Genomic DNA, 24,674 nt, shown 5'->3' on the forward strand with positions numbered 1-24,674 from the left:
CCACATTAACATGTAAAATAACAATAGAATTCTTTGCCCAAAATAGTGAAATTAAATGCCTGTGAAAACAGTCAATGTCAACTCTTTATCCAGTTTTCAGTGACTATCAACAGAGCCAAAAAATTATTTACACTCATGTGACAGACATGATACATGATGTGCAAATGTGTTCAGTCCAGCCACGTAAGCAATATGGCTCTAAAAACAGCATTCATTGAAAACAAAATGGCCATCAGTCGGCCATTTTGAATCAAATCTGGGAAAAAAAGGATCCATTATATTTTGCAATGGTAGAAATAATTGATTTTGATGAATTTTAGCACTAAAATGATATTACTATTTATCTACTGTGCCATTTACAATATCGAAAGGCAATTCAGGATTAGAATGTGGTGGTAAGAATTTGAGAGGCAAGTAAAGCCAGGAGTTTCATAGACTTCCTCTACTTCATTCTCTAGTCAGCAGTAATGTACTACACAACAGGCACTATGATGGGTCTATGATTTTAATATGGAATATAGCAAATATAAAAATGACTTGTAGTCATAGATACATCAAAATTAATCCAATAGAAACAAGAAGACAGAAAAATAAAACTGATATAGAAAAATGTAATCAAATAAATTTAGATGCAAACAACCAAAATATTTCAGTATTAACAAGTTTTTGTTCAATAAATGTCAATACTGAAATAGAGGATTAGTCTATTGTATTGTACAGTATGGCAGTGTTAACTGGTGAACCTAGTCCCTATACTTTGTAACTCTTGGAAGAGAGTGTTTTGCTCCTTCTGGTTCTCCTGCAAAACAAACACAATGATAAAATGTAAGATAAAAAACAATACAAATGGGATATACTAATATCAGCTGACTAAAATTACAGACAAGCAAAACACAACTATCATGTATAGGTCATACATTCAGAAACGGATTAAAAATGACACAGTTCAAAGAAGTACATTCCATCTGTAAGGGAATAAGGTACCAGCCACCCTAGACAGGTAAAAGAATATAGTGAATACATGTAGTCTCAGGTAGAGTGAGAAAGTCTCTGACCAGCCACCCTAGACTGGTGAAAGAATATCCATGCAGTCTCGGGTAGAGTGAGAAGGTGTCTGACCAGCCACCCTAGACAGGTAAAAGAATATAGTGAATACATGTAGTCTCAGATCGAGTGTGAAGGTGTCTGACCAGCCACCCTAGACTGGTAAAAGAATATAGATGTAGTCTCAGCAGCAGTTGTTACAGTGAGAGGTGTCACATGAAAAGTAATGTCTTGTACCTCTTAATATTAAGATCTGGCTCGTCATCAGCATGGCTATCACTATCAGACAACAGCTGTACCAATTTGGCTTTGGCATCAGTCTTTTGTTGGCTGCTGTGCCGAGTGCTTCGTCGAGTTGCAACTGGAGATTCCACATCTAGCTCTTTTTGAGGTTTAGATTTTCGTTGTGATTTTCGTGTTGATGGTTGTTTCTTGGTTACAGTACAGGATGGTGGAGCTGGAGTTACAAAAACATCATTCTCCAAGTCACTGCAACTAAGATGAGATTTGCTTAATTAGAAGTGAATACAAGTCAGCGTTTTGGTGTGATTTAAGATACAAACTCAGAGCCCATGCTCGGACAAACGCCCACCCCCACTTTTGATAAAATAAAGGAGATGAGGTCATATCCTAGCAAACGCCCAGGGGTGTTTTTTCTACACCTGTAAGAAAATAAAAAAACAAAAACCTATTTTTGTTCATTGTATTAACAGTTTACTTCCTTGCAGTCTGTTGTGATTCTGATAAAAAAAATTGAAAAATAAATGTCAATTGCGTAAAACAAGGAGTGAGCGCGAAATAGCTGTGACATAAATAGAGCGCGTTCACCACTGTTTAGGTAGTTTACATTTATTTTTACAAGATTTTTTATTAGAAACATAACAGCCAGCGAGTCAAAAAAAAATGTATATTAAAGGAGAAATTATGGTACCGTAGTTCTTTTTTTGAAATATGTCGTGGCCCTGAAAAGGACCGTTAGGTTTGTGTTTCCTTATAGAAACGATTCAAGCAAATCTTACAGTATATCGAGAGCTACGAAGCAAGTGCCGCACTCGTTCGGCTTTAGCGTCGCCGACAATAAAAACAATGTTGCAATATTGTAGCAACCCGTACCTGGGAAAGTGGTTTAAAGCATGTTGTTTTGGCTTAATAAAAAATTGCGAATCCATAACTGGGGCCAGCAATTTTGCAATGTCATGCTGAAGACTGCCAACTTTTTTACCATCTTTCACCACAGCTATTGCATTTCATGAAAATTATTCTTCTGTCGTTGGAAAAAAAAATCTTATTTCAAGCCCACCGCGATATCCATACAACTTGCTGAATGGTAACTTTCACCATGATTGATGAATGAACGCCTGGTCTGATAAAAAAACGATGTTGAATTTACCTCTATGATGAAACACTAGTAATGATATCATTCTTAGCCAATCGGTAAAGCGGATGCTTAAAGGTCAAACATGATTGCCAGACGGTAAACAAAAGCATCGTGCGAGTTGTTTGTCACGACCCCATTTTTCTTGTCTCTTTGACGAGACGTGAATTAGACGTCACCAAGCTACCAGACAGTGAAATCCGTGGATTAAATGTGCTAAGTCCAAATTGTGTGGGACGACATCAACAAACTTCAAGACGAAGCTACAGGGATTTTGTTCGATCCCGACAGTGGCGCCGACTTGGAATTTCAGGATTTTGACTTTTACGAAGATAGCAATGAACGTACAAATAGAGATCTTAGATTTTTTTTTCCGAACAACTATGAACTTTTGTAATTTCACTGCGTAAATTATTATTGATCTTGTATGGCTGTTGATCCAGTACCGTTAAAATCCTATTATAAACCAACAGCTCAAATTCGGGGTGCGGTTTCTATTACGTATATATTGCAATCACTAAATGGGCGTGGTCATTTTTTCCCACATCACTTGCACAAAACAAACAATACACCGTACATCTTTTGAATATAAGGGTAACTCCAATTTACCGGTAGTTATCAGGGAAGAGTGATAAGCGTCACGTCACAAAAAGACTGTTCACATGAAAAAAAACAAGCAGCCTATCGGCTGAGATAGCTTCGCTGTTAGCAATGCACATTTCAATTAAAAAACTGAAGACATCATTAGAAAATGAACAATATGAATAGTATCAAAGCAATCGGACTTACAGTTTTTAACAAGAAGTCGAAAATATCACTTTTTACCAAAAATTACAAAAATATTCACCAAAATAAATTAATTAGAGAATTGAAGATATCATCACAAAACGAACAAATCTGAGAGAGGTCCACATGTAGTACCTATATATGTAATATCAAAGCAATTGGACTTGCGGTTTTTAACAAGAAGTCGAAAATATCAGTTTTTACCAAAAATGACAAAAATATTCACCAAAATTAAAGAATTAAAGATATCATTACAAAATTAACAAATCTGAGAGAGGTCCACATGTAGTACCTATAGATGTACTATCAAAGCAATTGCACTTGCGGTTTTTAACAAGAAGTCGAAAATATCAGTTTTTACCAAAAATGACAAAAATATTCACCAAAATTAGAGAATTAAAGATATCAACATGAAATGAACAAACCTAAGAGAGGTCTACCCAAGGTACATATACACCAAGTATCAAAGCATTTAGGCTTGTAGTTTTCAAGAAGAAGTCGAAAAAGTAAAACATTGACACGGACGACGACGACGGACAATCACTCATATGATAAGCTCCGCTCGACAAAGTCGACAGCGGAGCTAAAAATACTCAGTATTTTTAGTGTAATATGCATTTATTTTTTTTAATTTTCTTCGTAACGGAAAGTATATTCTGACAGGAGTTTCAAATAAAAACAAGCACTAAAAAAGTACGGTACCGTAGGTACGGTAACGCAATCCGGCCATGCTTCGGCTCACATGTGAATAACTTACTTGTTTTCGAAGTGTTGAAAGAAATTGTTGATTATTACTTGGTAGTGATTATAATAATGCACGAAAAACAAATTCGTTGAATTGTTATCAAATGCAAGTAAAATTCAACTTAGTTTCACCGCAAGCGAATTATTTCGGTCACATGTAAACGATCGATGCAATAAGACATCCGCCATGTAGTTTGAATGCACACGAGACGTTACTTGACCAAATAGGTCAAGTCGCTAATTAACCAATCAAAATGCTGGATGGTGCCCACGTGTTCAAATTACCTTGGTTCATTTAAATATGTTAATGAATGGTCACCGACTTCATGGTGAACGAAACCCGGAAGAGATTTACCGATAATGCCGTGCGATATTTTGGCTTTGATTTCCATGGAAAAACGACACGACTTTTTTTTAAATTAAAAAATTAGTTGTTTTCGAAAGATAAACTAAGCATTGAAAAAGCATTTAACAGTTTTTCGGTGATAACAGCTCATTGTCGAAAACTTGCGACACGTGGACGTATTCATAAGGAGTATTGACAAAAGTTGTCGCAAGAACAAATTTAAAGCAGTTTCACTGCGTGTTTGACATCCTAACACTACTGAACAATAAAGAGGTGTGAATATTTTTAGACACGTTGTCGAAACAAATGAATAGGATTAGGAACAATGTACCAGCTCGTTGAAACAAAGTCAGTCACGGTCTTGTTGAATTGGGGGTGCGGTTAGTAATAGGTACTTTTCATGTTTTCAATTTTTGTTGAGAACTCTTTAACACTGAAGCCGAAATCGGGGGTGCGGTTACTATTAGGTATGCAGTTTATAATAGGATTTTAACGGTATTTGTCAAAACCAGATATAATTCATGCATATGGGGCGGCGTGTTTGTCGATGGGGATATTCCAATTCAAATGAATCTTCACTGTCGTTTTTTATTATATCTGGTTTATTTGTCACATTCTAAGCAATAAATTATTTCTTGTTACACTTCTAATGCTGCATATTGTTCATTTATTTTTGTTGAATGTTTTTATTTGCCGTTTTACTCCCTGTTGCAGTCGATATGCGTGTTGCCAATTTTCGTGATTTTTTGTGTTTTTTTTTGCCAGGGATATCCGGACAAATGCCCACCCCTTCTTTTTTGGTGATTTTCCATGTTCAGGACCCTGGGCTTGTACCCGAATAAATATGGTAATAGAAATTTTACCAAAACACTCTTAATAGAGCAAAACAAATATTTGGGAGATGTTTAACAATAAACTCACCTGTCATCTTCCATAGGTATAGAACCTTTACTGCTTTTGCTTTTCAGAGAGGGTGTCTTACTAGTTGAACCAAGGAATGTTATGCCGGCTTTATTCTTACCTATAAACCAAGAAAAGAAATAACCTTACTGACGATACATTATGGCTTAAATGTGGGGATTAGTGTGATTATTTTTCTGTCATACCAAAATTCATGCATTTTGTCTGTGACAACAGGATGCACACAATCAGCCTGCTGCTTGTAATGGATTGACCTAGACACACATGCATAGACATAATAGAAGACATAGCTGACATAATATATTAATTACCTTTACTTCTGGTCTGTCTCTTTGGTGTGTGGTCTGCAGCTGACTCTTCTATACTTGTTAGGATATCCGGTGTTGGTTTCTGGGTTGTCGGCGTGGGAGGAGGTTCATCTACTGTGATAGTGACTTCAGAGGACATTGCCTGATGTTCATTCTAATGAGTGCGAATATTAAAGTATTTTTGTTAATTACATTCAATCTTGGTAGACGCATTAGGTAAAGTAGTTTAGCCATAGATAAAGTGCATTTATATTCACTACATACAATGAATGATACCTCGATTTGGAGGAAGGGGATGTGTGACTTTTCTGTGAATATATATATATATTATATACATCTTTTTTTTTTTTAATTATTCAAAATAGATGTACCGAGGTGACAGCTCTGGTTTCTCCCCTTTGACAATTTATTTGGTGCTAAATTTCAAGTCAAACTGAATTAACATTTCATTTTTACATACCAAACCATGTTCGATAGCAGAACTATGGGGCACAGCAGTGTGAGTGACATTGTGTACATAAATTATATGACTGTTTAGTGACATGTGAATCTGAGCACCAGTCATATCAATGAAACAAGAATTCTATCATATGTTAATTTTCCTAGTTAATTGTTAAACAGATTTTTACCAAAACCTAATCAGATCTTATACTTAAAATAAAAATATATATACATATTTAGATTTTTCTTTTGACAGGCCCTATTAATTATTATGCATATTTATTTAAGAAGGTGGGACAGGACTAGATTAGTCACCTGCTATTTTCCGATCCTATTCTCACTTATGTTCTTGCATTGTATTTAGTTTTTGATTCTATTATTGTACTGGTTATAATAAGGAGAATAAACTTATTATTATCACTTATTATTATCTTGCAAATGCTCAGTTTCATCTGATTCTGATTTTTGAGATATCATGTTCACAAATTTGCTGCACAGACAGACAAACCAACTTACCCCAGGACATGTAGTCTTCTATGTCTGTGACATACTTATTCTGAATAAGGATCATGTAACACTTGAGAATTGGGGTCAATGATCACTAATTAGATGTATAAATGATTTAAATTAATTAACAAGTTGACATGATTTGCTTAACACTTTCCTATGTGCATACACAAAAAATACAAACCTCTTTTTCAGACTTCTTTTTCTCATCATCTTTGCTCGTCTCGATCTCTGCAGGCTCAGCTGCTGGTGTTTTTATTTCATTGCTTTGCTTTTCCTCTTTCTCTGCTAACTGGTTCAGCTGAGTCTCAAATTTCTGCACCAGCTTCTTAGCAGCTTTGTCATCGACTACCTGAAAGAGATATTAAAACCACACTTTAGTCTCAGCTACCATCTTACAATAATTCAGTTTTCAAACCTACTATTGCATATGTACATGTCTTTTTCCCTTATAAACTTGGTATTAAAATTTGTTCTGGCTATTCTGAATGGGTGTTACTCTCCATGAACAGGAACATCTGAATTACAGTTAAGGGTTATTGCAGGAAACTGGTTAGTCTTGTCTGTATGTATAATGAATAAGTAAAATGATGTGATAGTACTATACCATAGACATTTGTTTCACAAGGATCTGTAGATCTTCTATTGTAGAATGAGTACTAGATGTCAAATCTAGTTGTGTCAATACTTTACAGAGTGTCAGTACACCTGGTGATCCTTCATCTGTCAGAATCTCGTTGCACAGTTTGATAGCTAATGTGTCATGAACGGTGCAATCCTGATTGTGTGAAACAGGATAAGAAAATTAAATTAATGTATTGCATGCAAAAACCAATCAGACTATTGTTGTAGACCATTCTTATTGCTTAATTTAGCAGCCTGACTCAATGATGATAATGTCAGATACTGATTCATACATGTACTACACCCTGACTCAATGATGATAATGTCAGATACTGATTCATACATGTACTACACCCTGACTCAATGATAATGTCAGATACTGATTCATACATGTACTACACCCTGACTCAATGATAATGTCAGATACTGATTCATACATGTACTACACCCTGACTCAATGATAATGTCAGATACTGATTTATACATGTACTACACCCTGACTCAATGATAATGTCAGATACTGATTCATACATGTACTACACCCTGACTCAATGATAATGTCAGATACTGATTCATACATGTACTACACCCTGACTCAATGATAATGTCAGATACTGATTCATACATGTACTATACCCTGACTCAATGATAATGTCAGATACTGATTCATACATGTACTACAGCCTGACTCAATGATAATGTCAGATACTGATTTATACATGTACTACACCCTGACTCAATGATAATGTCAGATACTGATTCATACATGTACTACACCCTGACTCAATGATAATGTCAGATATTGACTTATACATATACTACACCCTGACTCAATGATAATGTCAGATACTGATAACATTTGAATGAAATCAGCAAAGAAAATATTCACATGCCAAGTTTTCAGAAGATTTTGCATATGTCAATTTCAAAGATGCATAAAGTATGGTTCTGTCAAAAATGACACCTACCTCCATTATTACATTTTTGTTCTTCTCTTGCATGTTTGTATGATCAGTCAATGCAACTAACAAGTCAGCTACATTGCTTTCACTGATTTTACCCAACGGGGAGAAAACAGGAGCATTGAAAAGAACGTTAAGAGTAGGTAGGAAGGCTTCACCAACACATTCCTGATGAGTTCTATGAAGAAAGACATATTCACTGCTAAGTATTGTTATATAACACAATGACAATGACTACAACTATATACATGTACCATAGATGTTTCCTGCTACAGGACAACTTACATCAGTGTTCTGTTAATGATAAATATTCTCCTTTCAAGTTAGAGGTGCATGTTTGTGACGATCCGAGCAAGAGCCAAAGGCAAATATTCCTTGCTTTTTGCATTAAGTCAGTGTTAGCACAACTCCAATAGATATGCATCAATCTCACTTTAGAATACAATTTAAATGGCATTGTTATTTAGGTACCGGTAATTATAGGATCAGTTTACATTAATCACTGCACTTCAAATAGAGTAATTAAAGGACGATACAAAATGTACATCTGCAATGAGAGGGATGTTTTGTTGTTGTATATGTAGGCCAAGGTCTACAACATTTCCTTGAAGGACAATCCTGCCAAAAGTCCATTTTGAAGAATGACCAATGGAATGGATTTTCGGCGGAATGGTTTTTGACAAACTTTGTGCACTGTTGGCAAGAAACCCAACTTCAAAGCAAAATTTGATAAAGTTGATGAAGCATATAATAGAATTGGCATTAATCCCTGGGCATTAAAGTAATTAACTTTTGATTCCTCCGCAAAGTTTGAGCTCAGCAGAAATTTAAGCAGTATTAAACATCTGGGCACACCTCTAATTTAGACACAGGGCAAATCTTGTGTGGCTTACACAAATATAGATTTCTTGTTTCAGGGTAGTAAAAATAACTATTCATTTTTGTTTTATAAATGGTGACTAATATTGTAATAAGAAAAATGAAACTGGTGAATGTTATGTATTCTCTTGTTTTTATGTAAATGAGAGTACACCTGGGTTTCCTGCACATGCTCATTACACAGGGAACATTCAGCTCGTGCTCAGTACAGAACAATAAAACACTTGTCTTGAATGTCTACTGAGTACTGTATTTTTACATGTGAAGATGTAAACTATTGTTGTTAATAAATGGTGACTAATATTGTAATAAGAAAAATGAAACTGGTGAACGTTATGTATTCTCTTGTTTTTATGTAAATGAGAGTACACCTGGGTTTCCTGCACATGCTCATTACACAGGGAACATTCAGCTCGTGCTCAGTACAGAACAATAAAACACTTGTCTTGAATGTCTACTGAGTACTGTATTTTTACATGTGAAGATGTAAACTATTGTTGTTAATAAATGGTGACTAATATTGTGATGAGAAAAATGAAAATGGTGAAGATGTAAACTGTAAGGTTTCTGAACTCAGAAGGTGATGGGAGTAGAGACTGCGTTTACCTGCTAGCGAAGGCATACAATGGTAAGAAAGAACCAAGGCAATGACGTAGTCTGGTATCATCTTCAGTAATTGGGTTGTACCATAGTATAACAAGGCGAGATATCAGCTTGGAAGACACTATACGACCGGACAGTAATAGTTTACACAGACCCTCAGCAGCTACAGTGCGGATTTCAGAACTCTGCAATAGAAGTAAAATACATACATGTATCTGTCAAGACCTATTAAGTAGAAGCTTACCCATACGCATACTTCAAACTTTAATATGTGTAATAGTAATAGAAACATAATTTGAAATTTGTTTTACCAAAGATCAGAGTCCATGACATAAAATGTATTTTGATATTGCATTATTAAAGTGCCAGCTGTCATGTCATGCTTGATATGGGTGCAACATGATTGAGAAAACACCAGCCTGTAAAATATATAAATTTTTAAAGTGTTCTGCATAATGACTATAGTGCTTCAAATTTCACTGGGTTCATGCTCTTGAATTTTGTTTAGACGCCACATTGTCTTTTTGAACCATGAACTCAATTGTTAACAGTACACACTTGTACAATGCTTGACAGTTCTAGCATTTATATAAAAAAACTGCTTTCATTGTAAATCATGTTAATTTTTTTTTAAATCATAATTTCTGTAATAAACATAAAGGGCATTGGTGGGCAGTGATATCACCTGCCTCCTAAATGAATCCAAGTGATATGTTAGCAACAAAGCATAGTACAATGATACATCAGCATACCTCACAATCTAACAAAGTAGTCATGATGTTAAGAACACTATGAGCTACATTGGACTCCTCTTTATCCTTGCTTGTGTCTTTATCTGATTGGGATGCATCACCATCATCATTGTTAGCATTACCATCTCCTTCTTCCTCATCGTCATTGCTATCTTTACTCTCATTACTCTTGTCTTCATCACATGTGTTGAAGGAATTAAAACCAAATAACAGCAAGAGATCAAATATGCTTTGTATGGCTGTCACACGGATGGTTTCTTGGTCAACTTGAGATACCTATAAAGTAATCATATGCTTGGGGATTTATAACACTACATTGTGTACATGTACTACTGTTTTATTAGCAGAGAACTATCTCTGACAGTTGATGTGTGTCTCACTGGTTGCCTCCTGGTATGTATAATGCTTTAGAGTAAGTACAACTCAGGAATTAATGATGACATCACATACATACCTGCATCAACAGGAGCAGATACTGTTTAGCAAAGTCCTTTGATAGTTGACAGCATAAGCCAAGACTTTTCACAGCCAGATTACGTACCACAGGATCTGCATTCTGAATGCCTGGTATTATCTACAAATTAAGACAATAAAGCTTTTATTTAGAGCCTCTAACAGGCTTTTTTTATGCCCTGCTGAATAACCACCAAAAGCCTGGAAAATTATTATCATAGAAAATGAAAATTATTCCATGAGTACCACGAGTGAAAATTTGATTCAATGACTCATGATCATTACAGAAAGAAGAGAAAAATTCCTGTAATTGTGAATGAAAAAGGTTGCTAACAAATTTTGATGATACTTGTGAGACCTACCAAAGTGTCAGCTAGAGTTCTAAGAACTGGATTAAGACTTGATGTGCTTAGTTCTTGTAACATCTCACTGGCTATAGATAGGCATTTGGTCAGAGTAGCTGGATCATTCTGTATGAGGTAAAATCATAAAGTGAAAACAACTAAATAAACCATGATAAACCAACCCTTGGCTTTTCTTATATCTATTGCACTGTGCTATAATTAAAAATGAAAGTTGGCAAAATAATCTTGTACAAGATGGTTTGAAATCATGAATAATATACCTTTTCAGTTCTGACTTCCTGAATTAAAGCTGAATCTTCTTCTTCTGCTAGCAGTTTAGCCTTTGCCTCGTCTAATTTTGCAATCTCCACCTTTATCTCTGCTGCTATTGCAAATTCTTGCTTAGTCACAGAGTTTTCCAGATCATCTTTCAGCTGATTCAGTTTGACTCTCACGCCAGCCAGCTATTTATAAGAAAAACAACTATAAATTACAAATGGCATATGGTCATATTTAAACTGTTCTTTCAGACAGTGTTATTTAATTGACAGAAGTGCATCTCCAAAAGAAACGCATATAAACAAAACAAAATTTCGTAAGCTGGACCATTAAAATACAACTTATTTTAACACATACAGCTGAAAAGCAACCCACTGTCATAGAGGGCACTTATAAGACATACATGTATGTCACGTGACAAATTTCAAATGTCGGCTATAGAATTACATATTGGGCCAGCAAAACTGTTTTTATAGTCTAAAAAAATTTGAAATTTTCTGTCATATATGATGAAATCTAGTTATTATGTACTAAATAGTGCCCTTGATTTGGGCTAGCAGTATTTTCAGAATCACCACGCATTATTCCTCACCGTATCACTGTTTATGAAAAAAATGTATCTTTGTTAACTTGTAGCCCAGATTTTGATTTTGTACCATGATTCATGATTTCACGCTATACATGTATTATACTTTTACTTTCACTTGATAAATATGAGTTTTATACATCGTACATGTACGTAAATAATATTGTAACAAGTCATTGAAAATGACACAGTCCCCGTTAAGTTCTCTTTGTGCTCGTCATATTAAAGCGGAGGGGATGTCGCGAGTGTGTCCTTGAAACTTGAGTTCCAAGTGGCGTATACAACAGATTGTTTATTTACATCAAAAAACGTGTTTCGTGTCATAGTAATATGGCCAAAATAAAAACAGCCGTTATTCGGCCATCTTTGATCTGATTATGAAACACACTGATATGTATGATGTGCCAAATACGAATGAAAATGGTACATAAATTGTGGAAATATAGTAGTAAGGCCAAAAAGTCAGATGGCTGTCAATCGGCCATCCTTGACAAGATTTTGAAACAAATTGTCTTGGACATGCATCCTAACATGTATAAAGTACATGTATGTGCCAAATTTGAATGAAAACTGACAGAGCACGTCCAAGATACCGCATAAAAAAACAAAAACAAGATGCCTGCCAGTCGACCATCTTTGATCCAATTGTGAAATAAATCGTCATGGACATCTATCCTAACATGTATAATCTATGTACCAAGTTTGAATGACAACTGACAAAGCATGTCCAAAATACAACATTTTCAAAAAACAAGATGGCTGCCAGTCGGCCATTTTGAATCGAATCGCTAAACTACTGCATGTGCATATGTCCCACATAAGGTACTAGGCACATGCAAAGAATGAACGGAATCGGTCCAAAGGATTCTAAAATATGACGGACAGACTGACTCACGGACAGACGGACGGTCGGACAGACTCAGGAACTCACGGACGGTCGGAGACATGTATCCTAACATATATGATCTATGTACTAAATTTGAATGAAAACTGACAAAGCATGTCCAAAATATTACATTTTCAAAAAACAAGATGGCTGCCAGTCGGCCATCTTTGATCCAATTGTGAAATAAATCATCATGGACATGTATCCTAACATGTATAATCTATGTACCAAGTTTGAATGAAAACTGACAAAGCATGTCCAAAATACAACATTTTCAAAAAACAAGATGGCTGCCAGTCGGTCATTTTGAATCAAATCGCTAAACCACTGCATGTGCATATGTCCCACATAAAGTACTAGGCACATGCAAAGAATGAACGGAATCGGTCCAAGGGATTCTGAGATATGACTCCGGACGGACGCACGGACGCACAGACGCACGGACGGACAGAGACCGAATTATAAGTCCCCGTTTTCGGACTTCGTTCGAACGGGGACTAATAAAATGTTTCTTCATTGTAAATGTTAATGATGACGCAACTAATTTCAAAATTTTATTTTCTTCCAAAGTCGTAATATCCCCCTCAATCTGTCACATGGTGAACTAACCTTGTCATTTGTTCTCTTTTTGGAGGGAGGTGCTCGAGCAAGCGGCCACCCCTAAAAAATCACTATTTTTTGAGTTAAGACACTAGGCGTTAACACGGCCAATTACATTACACATTACAATACATATATATATATATATATGTGAAACCTGCACTATAAATTATGATTAATTGACAAACATTCTAAAAAAATACACGCACAAAAAAATACAGCGGGAAATTATCACATCACTTCTGCATTTATATAAAAAAACATGATTTTGCACCATAGGCGGCGCTACTCATCTAATAATCGCGCCCAATAATAGTGGAAATGCTCAGCTGCATTCCGACTGCATATGCTCTACTAATAGAGCAAATACAATATACAGTAAACGATGACATAATGCAAAACCACTTTATGAATGGATATAGAAAATGACACATAAAGAAATGTACTTCTGATCACCTTCAGGTCTCGTTGTCTTTTTTTCTTCTCATTTTCTTGAGTCTCAACAACAGTGATGGGTTCCCTCACATCAGAAATGATCTCAGCAACCTTGGTGATTCGGCTATTGACATCAGAATGCAAATCATTGAATCTCTCCAGCAAAAACTTGACGAGTGATGCTGATATATCAGGAGACACCAACATATCATGAACCAGCTTGTCCAGACGCTTTCTGCCAACTTCATCAGTAAGATCCAACACCCCAGCTAATATTAAAAGCTGCTGGGCTATGAATTCCTGTCTCAATGTCTCTTCAACATTATCAAGATTCTTACTTGGTTTTATTTTAACCATGTAACTATAAAAAATAAAGTCAGTATAGGATACAAGTGACTATAATGCCAACCACTAACTTACAGTACATACTAATCCAAGCAATGATTACAGTAAGAGTGTGAGATAATATATAAAGCTTTGAAGACTTGGTACTATTATTCGAAATATCTGAAATATGCACTAAATGTTCATTTTCAATTATTCACGGTCCAAATGTTAACAATTATTTCAGCTTCCCATCTGATTATTTATTCCAATTGCACTTGTTAACTCGTTTGAAACATGTTCTGATGCACATGGTCTCAAAATAATTTGCCTGTTTTGAATTACTGCAGGCCACAGCAGATGGGAATACAGCAATATATTTCCTACACATTACAGCCATTCTGAGAATTATTCGGATAGTCAGTTAGCAATATATCTGGGGACTTTGCAAAACACTTGGCGCCATCAAGTCTAGATTGGAAAAGACCAGTTGTATTGGCACGCCCACAATTGGAATCATTCCATTATTTTGCAAGATGCGGGTAAAACGCTGTTTTCAAAACGACACGCGTTGGTTACCATATATTAACAGGTTATATGTTGCATATGCATTCAAAGTGTTATTTTAAATTGTTATAACCATCTGAGTCCACCTGACATAGCGCAATTTACAAAACAACTCCCGAGTGTTGAGTAACCCCAGGTATTAATGGACTCGTTGTTGGCGGAAAGGCTCAAAGTAAAGTTTCTTAGCGGGACGCGCTGCAGTTTTGCAACAGTTTTGGGCCAAACTAAAAGTTTTTTTTTTTACATTACTGGTGCATTATGTATCAAATTCAATACCGAGGTGGGAGAGTACGCCAGGGATACACAGACGGAAAACTCAATTATAACGGTTTGATGGACTTTGTCAAATCAAAAGTGCCTTCCTTGATCGAATCACTTTTACAACTGCAGTTTGAAAATGACGGGGTATAACGACCATTATTATGTCCAGTCCATTTTTGTAACAGGTACAACTGACTAACATGAGCGAGGGGTTGACATTTTTCGACAGATTTACAGGCTGTAAGCAACACCCAACTTGTGATTTTCAAAATTACTGAAAATAATTACAATATAATTATAAAAAATAAAGAATGGTTGCTGTAAATGCACGCTAGATAATACTTGCAATTCACCAAGCCGACAACCCCTATGAAATAGTAATCCCAAACCACGCGCCCGTCACTCAAGTGGCGCTGACAAGTCTAGATTGGAAAAAAACCAAAGTGTTTTGCAAAGTTGCAAGTTAATTTGCTAACTGACTGTCCGAATAATTCCCAGAACGGCTGTAATACAATCAATATGTCACATCATAGATATGAGATCCCAATAAACCTCAGAATGAATGGTTCTATGAGTTGTGAACTGAATTACATTTTCTGATTTGTTTTGCTGTAAGAGAACTAAATTACCTTCAAGTTGATAATTTTTTCACAGAAAGGTTTAAACAGCTTACCTCTGAACATAGTCACAAAACTGAGATAAAGTTGGTAGTAGTTTTTCCAAGTACTCATCGCCTGCATCTCCTAGTGATTTGATGTGTTGACACAAACACTTCCAATACAATGCACTCTCACAGTCTAACGAGTCCTCATCAATTACCATCCTACAAAGTAATAAAATATATTAATAAACAACTGTGTGAAAAGTAGAAATAATACAATAATTCAAGTATTATCACATAATTTGTCCTGGAAGAATCTGTCCAAGAATGCTTCATTAAACAGCATATGATCAGAAGACATGTTGGTACTGCACTACAGGGGTTGTTTTTTTAGAGTGTCCATACAGCAGCTGTTACCTCAGATTTTAACTCAAGGAGGTCCTAAGCTAGTCATGAATTTGCCATCAATGCAAAAAATCACCAATATGATCAATATTAGATCTTTAAGGGCCCATGTCTTGTGGCCATGCAATCACACAATAATCCCCATTTAATTTGACAATCTGGAAATGACACAGGACTTTAGAGGTACAAGATTCTTCATACCAAAATCTACCACAAGAAACATATCTAATCAACATTGGATTGTAAAAACAGTTTGAGTTCAATTCTATAATATTTATATGAAGGGTTTCAATTCTATAGTTTAAAAAATAAATACAAAAACAAAAATAATAAAGAAGTCTTTAGACACTTTGCAAGCAATCAAAACATTTGCGACTTTCTAGTACTAATCTACTACATGTATTTACATCTTTGTCATTTGTTTACTGATTCACTCAAAAGGCATTTACCTGTCTAAATAATGGTAAACACTCTTTACCTTTTGGAGCACCTGATGGTAGAAGTCTGACTGACACCTGATGCTATTTTAAAAAGAATTTCGCAAGTTCACTTACTTGTCATTGAGCAGATCAAAATTGCTCATCAGTTCATCAGCAGGTACTGACTTGAATAAACTGTTGAGGGCCTGTTCAGCTACATCACTGGAGCTTTCCACATCCAGACAGTTTAATAGATCAATGACATTGCCTTGAAAGGTTCTCAACCATGCCTGAAGTAACTTAGTTGCACAGGTCTGCTTCACCAACTCTAAAAAAGAAGTTAGAAGTTGTAAAATTAAGTGTACATTGTATTCTGCATTTTAAATGCCATGTGTGTGCTATGCTGTTGTTCAGTAAATTGTTGTTTACAAACAAGATTTACACCCCCAACAAACTACATGTATATAGTTTTATATTTGAAACAAAACACTGAGCAGTCAAATGAGCAACAATTTTGATCTCAGCAAAAGAAGGTATAAACCTGATCTTGATGATCACTGCTTATTCAATGGTGTCAATTAAAATCTAGACAATAACTAATGCATTTTGCAGCTTATGAAGGAGCTTGTATTCAATACGTTGTTTTATAGAAACTAACTTATGTCGAATATTAGCGATGTGATCAAACATTCTAGTTTTGGTCATTAAACGAGCTGCTGTTGTAGAAATTTGTTGAAATTTCTTAATGTTGACTTGTGTGATACCGTATAAAAGACATACACAATTTAGCTTGTCACTCAACATCTGTATTGTTACAACAATCTTGAATTTGATAGCCACACCAAATTTAATTGTGTGACCAATATTAGTCAGTTGTGTTAGAACCATTGCATTACCAAAGATTCTTAATGCAGACACTTTGAAACCAATGAATGTTTATATGAGTTTTTGTTTTACATAAAAGAAAAAGTACCTGATCTGTCATTCAACCCATCTTGTAACAACTCCACTCGCTGAGAAATGCGCATTGCTTTCACATGAATCTTCTCTGCTAGAACATTAAATGCCAGTTTACGCACGTCATCCTTAACATCGTGAGTGCGTTTGAGTACAACTGGTAAAGTCTGTGCAGACGGAGCTATACAGTTCAGGATAGTACGTCTCACTTCATAGTTAGGATCACAGTTCAACATATACATGTAGGCTGAAACACAAATAACATGCCAACCTTATTTTACAAGAGGTTTTCCCACATGAATAGAATTATCACAAATGTCCTTCAATTAACAAATGGTGAAACTTTCTCTCAGTGTTCCTTTAAAGCTTTGTTTTCACAAAATTTTTTCAAAAAGTTTTTTTAGTGAACATTGACAATAAGTTAATAATTCCTTTGTAGCATGTTCAAATTTCATGTACGAGGACCTACATCGAACACATCATGGTTTGGTATTTGGTATTCAAATTGATTGACTGTGGTTTTTTTATAGCAGAAATCAAAACATTTCTCAGTGTCAAATTGTGAATGTAAACCACTGGCAAAGGTCATTTAAATATTCATTTTATATTTGTTCAATACTGTATTTGCTCTATTAGAAGTGTGTGCACGCATACAAATGATGAAGACACATCTATATAATGGTCAAAATAGGTCACATTCTAATGATCCATTTACAATGCATTTTTTGTCTATAATGCTCTTCTAATAAAGTACAGTAGTCTTATCTTCAAATGAAGGAATCTTCGCGCCTACACCAGGTTATTATCCCCCATATTCCCTGCACATAGATGTGCATGTAGTAATCTATTGTGTCACGTTTCATACAACCTTGAAAACCCAACAAATGAGCAAAAATAAGGTTAATGGTACCTTTAATGACAGGACAGTTTTTATCGGTGGGATCTTGGAGTCTGGCTAGAGCAGTCACAGCTTGGACACGTACATAAGCCATTTTATCTCTCAATCTAACCAACATGTTATCATAGATTTTATCAAAGAGATTATCATCAATCTGAGCGTCGTCTCCCATGCTATTGAGCAATTTATTGATCATCTGACATGATCGGAATCTAACGGCAGCATAGTTTGCACCATGAGACTGTAAAAGATGTGAAATATTGTTTAACATTTGTACCACAGCAATCTACTTGATACAGGCATTCCAAATACTTTAGTTATCAGTAATTAACATACAATACTGTATACCGGTAATACTTTTTCTTGCTATTTATTTTTGCTATTTTTGCTAAATCAGCAAAAATAATGTTTCTCTTCGTGATGTGTATGTCATTTATGACAATTTAGTGAAAAATAAATTTCATGTGTCAGCCCAATTTTTGGTTTTCAGGTAAAATATATTCCAGCTAAGCTAAACCTAATTCACAGTATACAATTGTGTACATGTATAAAACAACTAGACAATTTTGTAATCACCCACAGGACTGTTATTTCAGTCTGATGCAGTGAATTGCTTGCTGGTTACAAAGACAAGTTTTTATACCAATAAGAAGAGGGTAAATGACAAATATTTTTATCTTTTTAAAAGAGACATGATTGTTTTCATCTGATACATTGAAATAAATGTTAATGACTTTGTAGGGCTGTTCTCAAACTGAAAACAATCATTTAACAAAGTTTTTCAATTAGTGTTAAAACATGTAATTGCGTTACATAGTCCCTGTCAGAAATATGGCTCTAAAACTGTATTCACTGAAACAAAAAGGCCACCAGCATGATCTTACAAACAAAGTGACATACATTAAGGTCCCATGAGGTTTGATATACTAAGTTTGAATAAAATCTGCCAAAGCATGACAGAGATCCACATCTGGTATAGCAGAAATGATGGATTTTGAGGTATTTTTAACATTAAAACAACCATAATTCAGCCATTTAGCCGGATACCCAAACGAATACTTATACACATGTGCGACATGAAGCACATGCAGGATGTAAAGTTTGAACATGATCAGTTAGGACATGTCGGAGATATAGCTCTGGAACCAAGTTTAAACAAAATGACCTAAAGGCACCCATTTTAAATCCAATCCAAAAACAAAGAAACATGCATTACGTTCCCATAATGCTGGATGTTTGTATTACAGTAATTCCAGGCACTGATTTGACGCTGAAGTTGTGCCAGATATAGATAACATTCTACAATAGGTTACACACCTTGTTTTCACATTTACATAAGTTGTAACTAAAAATATAAACATCAGCTGCAAATCGGAAGAATGATTGACAGATATTGCCCTCAATGTTTTCTACTTTTGCTACAAAGTTCGATGCCCCAGACTTTGTGGCACGTCTGTCCTCAGTCACTTTTGGTCAGTCATCGTGTTGATTGTGTGTCTACAAATCGGCATTTGTCCATGTTGTTTAAACACCGCGATAGAGAAGCAAGGAGTCGAAAAAACAGTTGAATGAGAACAAAAATTGTCGATTTGTATTTACGTGGACTGTCATTTGCTGAGATTGGAGATCGAAGACACTACTAAAAACCTTTAGAGGGTTTTTGTATGGTAAGGAACATAAATACAAAGAAATACAAATACTATAAAATATAGTAAATATATAATATCGTCAAACGGTTTGTTACCACAAGAGTATCCTGCCAGGAAAGCGCAAGAGCGACCAATCTGCGACTAAAATACTAACTGACAACGTTATAGACTATGTTGAATATTATAAAACGTAGAGACCGAGCATTTACGGACGGGAAATTCAACAAAAACTACTCGAATCCTCCCCGGACTTGTAATCGTGTGTTGCTAGTGATAATCTTTTGGTTCTCATCGTCGAGAACTAATAATCGAATAACACCCATTCTACTTATGTATTCAATTTCATTATTGATATACTGGACAAGTCTTCATAGGACATTTGTTGCAGGTAGCTTTCAGTTACATGGATCGGCGTTATACAGATATTTCCATAGTAGGAATTAATGCACTTTGATTAACAATTCTGCAATGATCAGTTGGTCTGCTGGTTCTGTAAAATAACTAACGTTCTTTACAGTGCCCCAACTTTATGCACCCCTCTCACTGAAATAACATGTTACGCAACACAGTCTCTTGTTGAGGGGCTGTGGACGCAAAATGAAGTAGGAAACTAAGTTGAGAGCCTCAATCATTTATTGGAGAAGAAATTCAAAACTAATGTACTGCCACTTTTATGGGCGGAGCTTTCTCCGGCGCGCTTGAAATTGCAGACATGCTGTCTGCATTATTTGTAACAACTTATGTAAATGTGAAAACAAAGTGTGTAACCTATTGTAGTAAGTTATCAACATCTAGCACTACTTCGGCATCAAATTAGTGCCTGGAATTGCTTTAAGATGAATTTTTAACATTAAAATGCCCACTATTCAGCCATTTGCACATGTGTGACATGCAAATAGTATCAACGTCTTCTACGTGTCAAATACAATCCCTGTACTGCCTTTGTGCATATTTTGTGGTCTTCTCATGTTAACCTCATAAGATCAATTCAATAATCAGTTTGAAATAACCTTGCACAAGATTACCAATGTGAGCAAATACCAGATAACACACAATCACTCTAACACAAAGTAGACTGTGTAAATACACCATTTACCTGGAGAAAGAAATTAAAGAAAAACTGCAAGAACGAGTCTTCATTGCCTTCATCTTGAGAGATGGTGGATTCATTTCTACTGCTTTCTGGGGATTCATCAGCAAAGGAAACGGCAAACTTTGCAGCAAAGTCCAGCATGCGTTCCACAGCAGGCTCTCTTTTCATCACTATTATGGCATATTTTAGATAGTGGATGAATTCTTTATTGAAGTCAGATTTGTCGTCAGTCTACAAATGTTCAAAATTTTTACAATTTAACAACATTTGACACAGAATGCAAGAAGTATATATATATATGAATACTAAAAATTATGATGATGATGATAATATGATTAAATACAACTCATACTAACAACTACTAATTATCGGTAACAATGCAATGAATCTGATTGAAATAAGCATAATTACATTTAAATAACAATCTTTATTATACGTCTGTCACTGTAACGTCATGAGTTACAGTGTGCCCTAATTTTGCTGTATTTTACAAGGTATTTTCATCCTACCATGTTAGGGGATGCAAATTCCTCATATGGAATGATTACGTGTGAAAGCGTCTAATAATAAAAACAAACATGGCTGCCACAAGGGTTTGACCAGACTCCACACAAAGAAGTTTGCTGATTCTGTTCTAAACATTTTGGATTTTGGCATTCCCATGATGCATCCTTGGAAGGAAAAGATGTATAATAATAAGGTTATTACAAGGATACCTCAAAGTATGCACTCAGACAGTACACCGTCCCATCAACCTCCATTGTGTGTTGGTTGATACTGTAAAATGACTAATATTCACTGGGTTTAAATTTCACTGATTTACCATTTCAGGCATATTCAGTGGGTTTTAAATTCACGGTTTCGTCATTTAGATAATGTGTTCTATGCTAAATTTTACATATTCACTGTGTTTTAATTTAGCGCATTTTTCCAGTCAGCGAAATAAGCTAAATTAAAACCCAGTGAATAATTACCCCCTTTACAGTACTCCCGCTGTACTGTCTTTGTGCATACTTTGAGGTATCTTCGTAATAACCTCATAATATGCACAAGGTATGACCATAGTGCCATTTTGTTGTTCAGGACTTAATTTCCTGATATAGCCAAACCTAAAGCGATCACCCAATAAAATTCATTAAAATGGTCTTTGTAAGCAGGTTGGATTATTTTTTTTTATGGATTGCCAATGATGCATTTAAAATACTATTTGTCATGAAAATAATGAGATGGTACTGTTGCAAAAAGAGGTCACTATATAGTCTTTATATAGACCCTAAACACAGGCTGGACTGTACTTGCAATGTGTTGTAGACCAAGCAGAAAAGGTGGCAGTATAACTTAAACCACTCACTGTAGGCAATATAGCAATAATGTTTTACTAATTTCTAGTTTATTTTGGCAGACATAAATGATCGTAAATAACTCCAATGTTAACAATCAGTGTAACACAAATTTAGATTACACATGTATTATTTAAAATAAAATCAATTTTCTCGTCTAGATGCAGTACTCACCTCATCATATATTTGTCTGCATCTTTTTAATAGTTTGCTATGATGGTAATTCCCCTTTTGGCATTCTTCAAACACTTCCCTCATGGTCATAGCTTTTTCTTTGGATGGCATGATGACTGTAAAGGAGAAATATTTTATTTTAATGGATTTGATGTTCCATTACCATAAAAACTCTAAAATGTCACCTAACACTCTAGAAACTCTACTATCTAATTTTTTTGCAGATTCATAAATTATTAGCTTCACACATTGTGCTATTTTTAGTTTTTTAAAACTTCTACGTCTACCTGTGATTTCTTTTTTTTAAACCAATGGTACAGTGAAATGAAAACAAACATTTTTTAACAGTGTGTGCTAGTGGAAGAATGTAAACATCACACAAACGTTTACCTACTACCATGGATGGATCACACAAATATAACTTACTTTTCCCGAGGTTCTAACAGCATTCAGTCATGGTTTGAGAGAAAAAACATATTTCTTTGGTTTACTATGAATTAAATGTAAACTTCAAGTTCATTTATTGTGAAAGTATGTTTTAGAATACACTATGCACAAGTTGACCTGAAACTGGGTCCTTTGACCTAATAGGTCAAGTGAGTTAAAAACCAATCAGACTGCTGGCTGGGGGCCAGTCGAACAAATCTAGAAATTTGTGAATATTGAATTTTTGTGTAGTGTTGCAACTATGAAAAAGCAGCTACGCGACTACGAAAGATCGAAAACAGATTATTTAGGCACCAGGAAAACTGTTCCAATAGTGAATTTAATAGAATACATACAGTAAAGCCCATTTGACATTGCATGTTTGTGTTACGCAAATCTATGGGAGGAACCATAACGCTTCTGTGTTGTCAAAAATCCAAATACTTGAAAATAACAAATTTAATGACAAAATATACATCAGAAATGACTAAAATACCTTCAAAATCACTAAAGATCGAAACAAGAAAAGTTATGGACTCACAGCTAGTACCGATATGGCTGAAGTAAGAACAATGTCAACATGTTTAACAAGTACAAAAATATTACCCTGCTGGCATTTCTTATTTTTAAATCACTGAAAATACCTATAAGCTTTATTTATATCACATTCCTAGTATGCAGTGATTCACAATAGAATAGAACATTGCTTCATCACAACCTCAACATAGAACACAACACAAAATTAAAAATAGTTATTTTCTTTATTTTTACCTATTCGATATATCATGTTACAATCATGAAGAAAATAAATAAAATAAAATAAAAATATATGGTCACTGTCAGTACACAGTTAGGAGAGAATAATCAATAAAATACAGTGAAAATATCATGTTTTGTCTGTTTAGAGCATTTTACCATTGTTTCCTATGGAAAAGATATAACACAAATCCCCACCTCTAATCTTAACTTAACCTGACCCCTACAAATTATATATTGGCATAATTGCCCCTCAAATTGTATATGCCTATTTTGGGAACACCTAGTTATCAAGAGGGGCATACACAACTGAAATGGGGCTGGAAGGTTATGGTTAGAGTTAAGGTAAGGAGTGGGGGCACATTGGGAAATCTATATATTGACTACTACTAGTATTCAGTAACAAACCACACGAAGAAATTGTCATATCGCAGTGGTAGAAATGATCTGTGATCTTCGTACTAATATTTATTATTAATGTATTGTGAAGATCATAGAAGAGCACCGTAGAACTGCTAATTAACTTTACCATCGCAGATGTCTGGTAGAATGATTTTATCTCCATGATAATTTAGAGACCCCTAAAACACTACCTTAACTCTAACCATAACCTTCCAGCCCCATTTCAGTTGTGTATGCCCCTCTTGATAACTAGGTGTTCCCAAAATAGGCATATACAATTTACACTGAAATCAAAATGAAGACTTCATGATCAACGAAAACCAAAACATGGAAACGAATCACAATGAAACTACGCTAAATTTCTCTTCTGCTTATCTGACCATGGACCTCCAAAAGATTACATGCATTGTCTTACGCACCTTATAGTTTATAATCCCAGTCGTGTGACAGTATGATAAAACAAAGTTTCTCAAATTTTAAAATGTTTTCAAATAGCCGCTCTTTTGAAAGCTCGCGAGATTTTGCGA

At 35.2% G+C, this 24,674-nt stretch overlaps 1 protein-coding gene across 1 annotated transcript; it reads right to left on the reverse strand.

The window, feature by feature from the left end:
• Positions 1-487: 487 nt before the first annotated feature.
• LOC100371509 (condensin complex subunit 3-like) lies at positions 488-24,664 on the reverse strand. The gene is made up of 20 exons (XM_085504521.1): positions 24,567-24,664; positions 22,564-22,679; positions 21,053-21,280; positions 18,320-18,548; positions 17,426-17,656; positions 16,588-16,780; positions 15,701-15,850; positions 13,897-14,236; positions 11,371-11,553; positions 11,108-11,215; positions 10,747-10,866; positions 10,293-10,568; positions 9,544-9,725; positions 8,065-8,236; positions 7,080-7,250; positions 6,657-6,824; positions 5,528-5,678; positions 5,217-5,316; positions 1,282-1,539; positions 488-799 (listed from the first exon to the last, which is right to left on the reverse strand). The coding sequence occupies exons 2-20, from the start codon at positions 22,672-22,674 to the stop codon at positions 751-753; spliced, it is 3,420 nt and encodes a 1,139-aa protein (XP_085360647.1). The 5' UTR covers positions 22,675-22,679; positions 24,567-24,664; the 3' UTR covers positions 488-750.
• Between the last annotated feature and the right edge of the window lie 10 nt (positions 24,665-24,674).

The sequence above is a fragment of the Saccoglossus kowalevskii genome, chromosome 10 (assembly GCF_978046115.1).
Source record: "Saccoglossus kowalevskii chromosome 10, keSacKowa6.1, whole genome shotgun sequence".
NCBI classification, from domain to species: domain Eukaryota; kingdom Metazoa; phylum Hemichordata; class Enteropneusta; family Harrimaniidae; genus Saccoglossus; species Saccoglossus kowalevskii.

Coding starts and splice junctions, on each gene's coding strand:
- LOC100371509 (XM_085504521.1), bottom strand. CDS start 22,674: ATGCCATCCAAAGAAAAAGCTATGACCATGAGGGAAGTGTTTGAAGAA. Junction 14,237..15,700: donor TTTTGTGACTATGTTCAGAG/GTAAGCTGTTTA, acceptor TATTTTTTATAG/TTACATGGTTAAAATAAAAC. Junction 9,726..10,292: donor CTACTTTGTTAGATTGTGAG/GTATGCTGATGT, acceptor CTTCTATTGCAG/AGTTCTGAAATCCGCACTGT.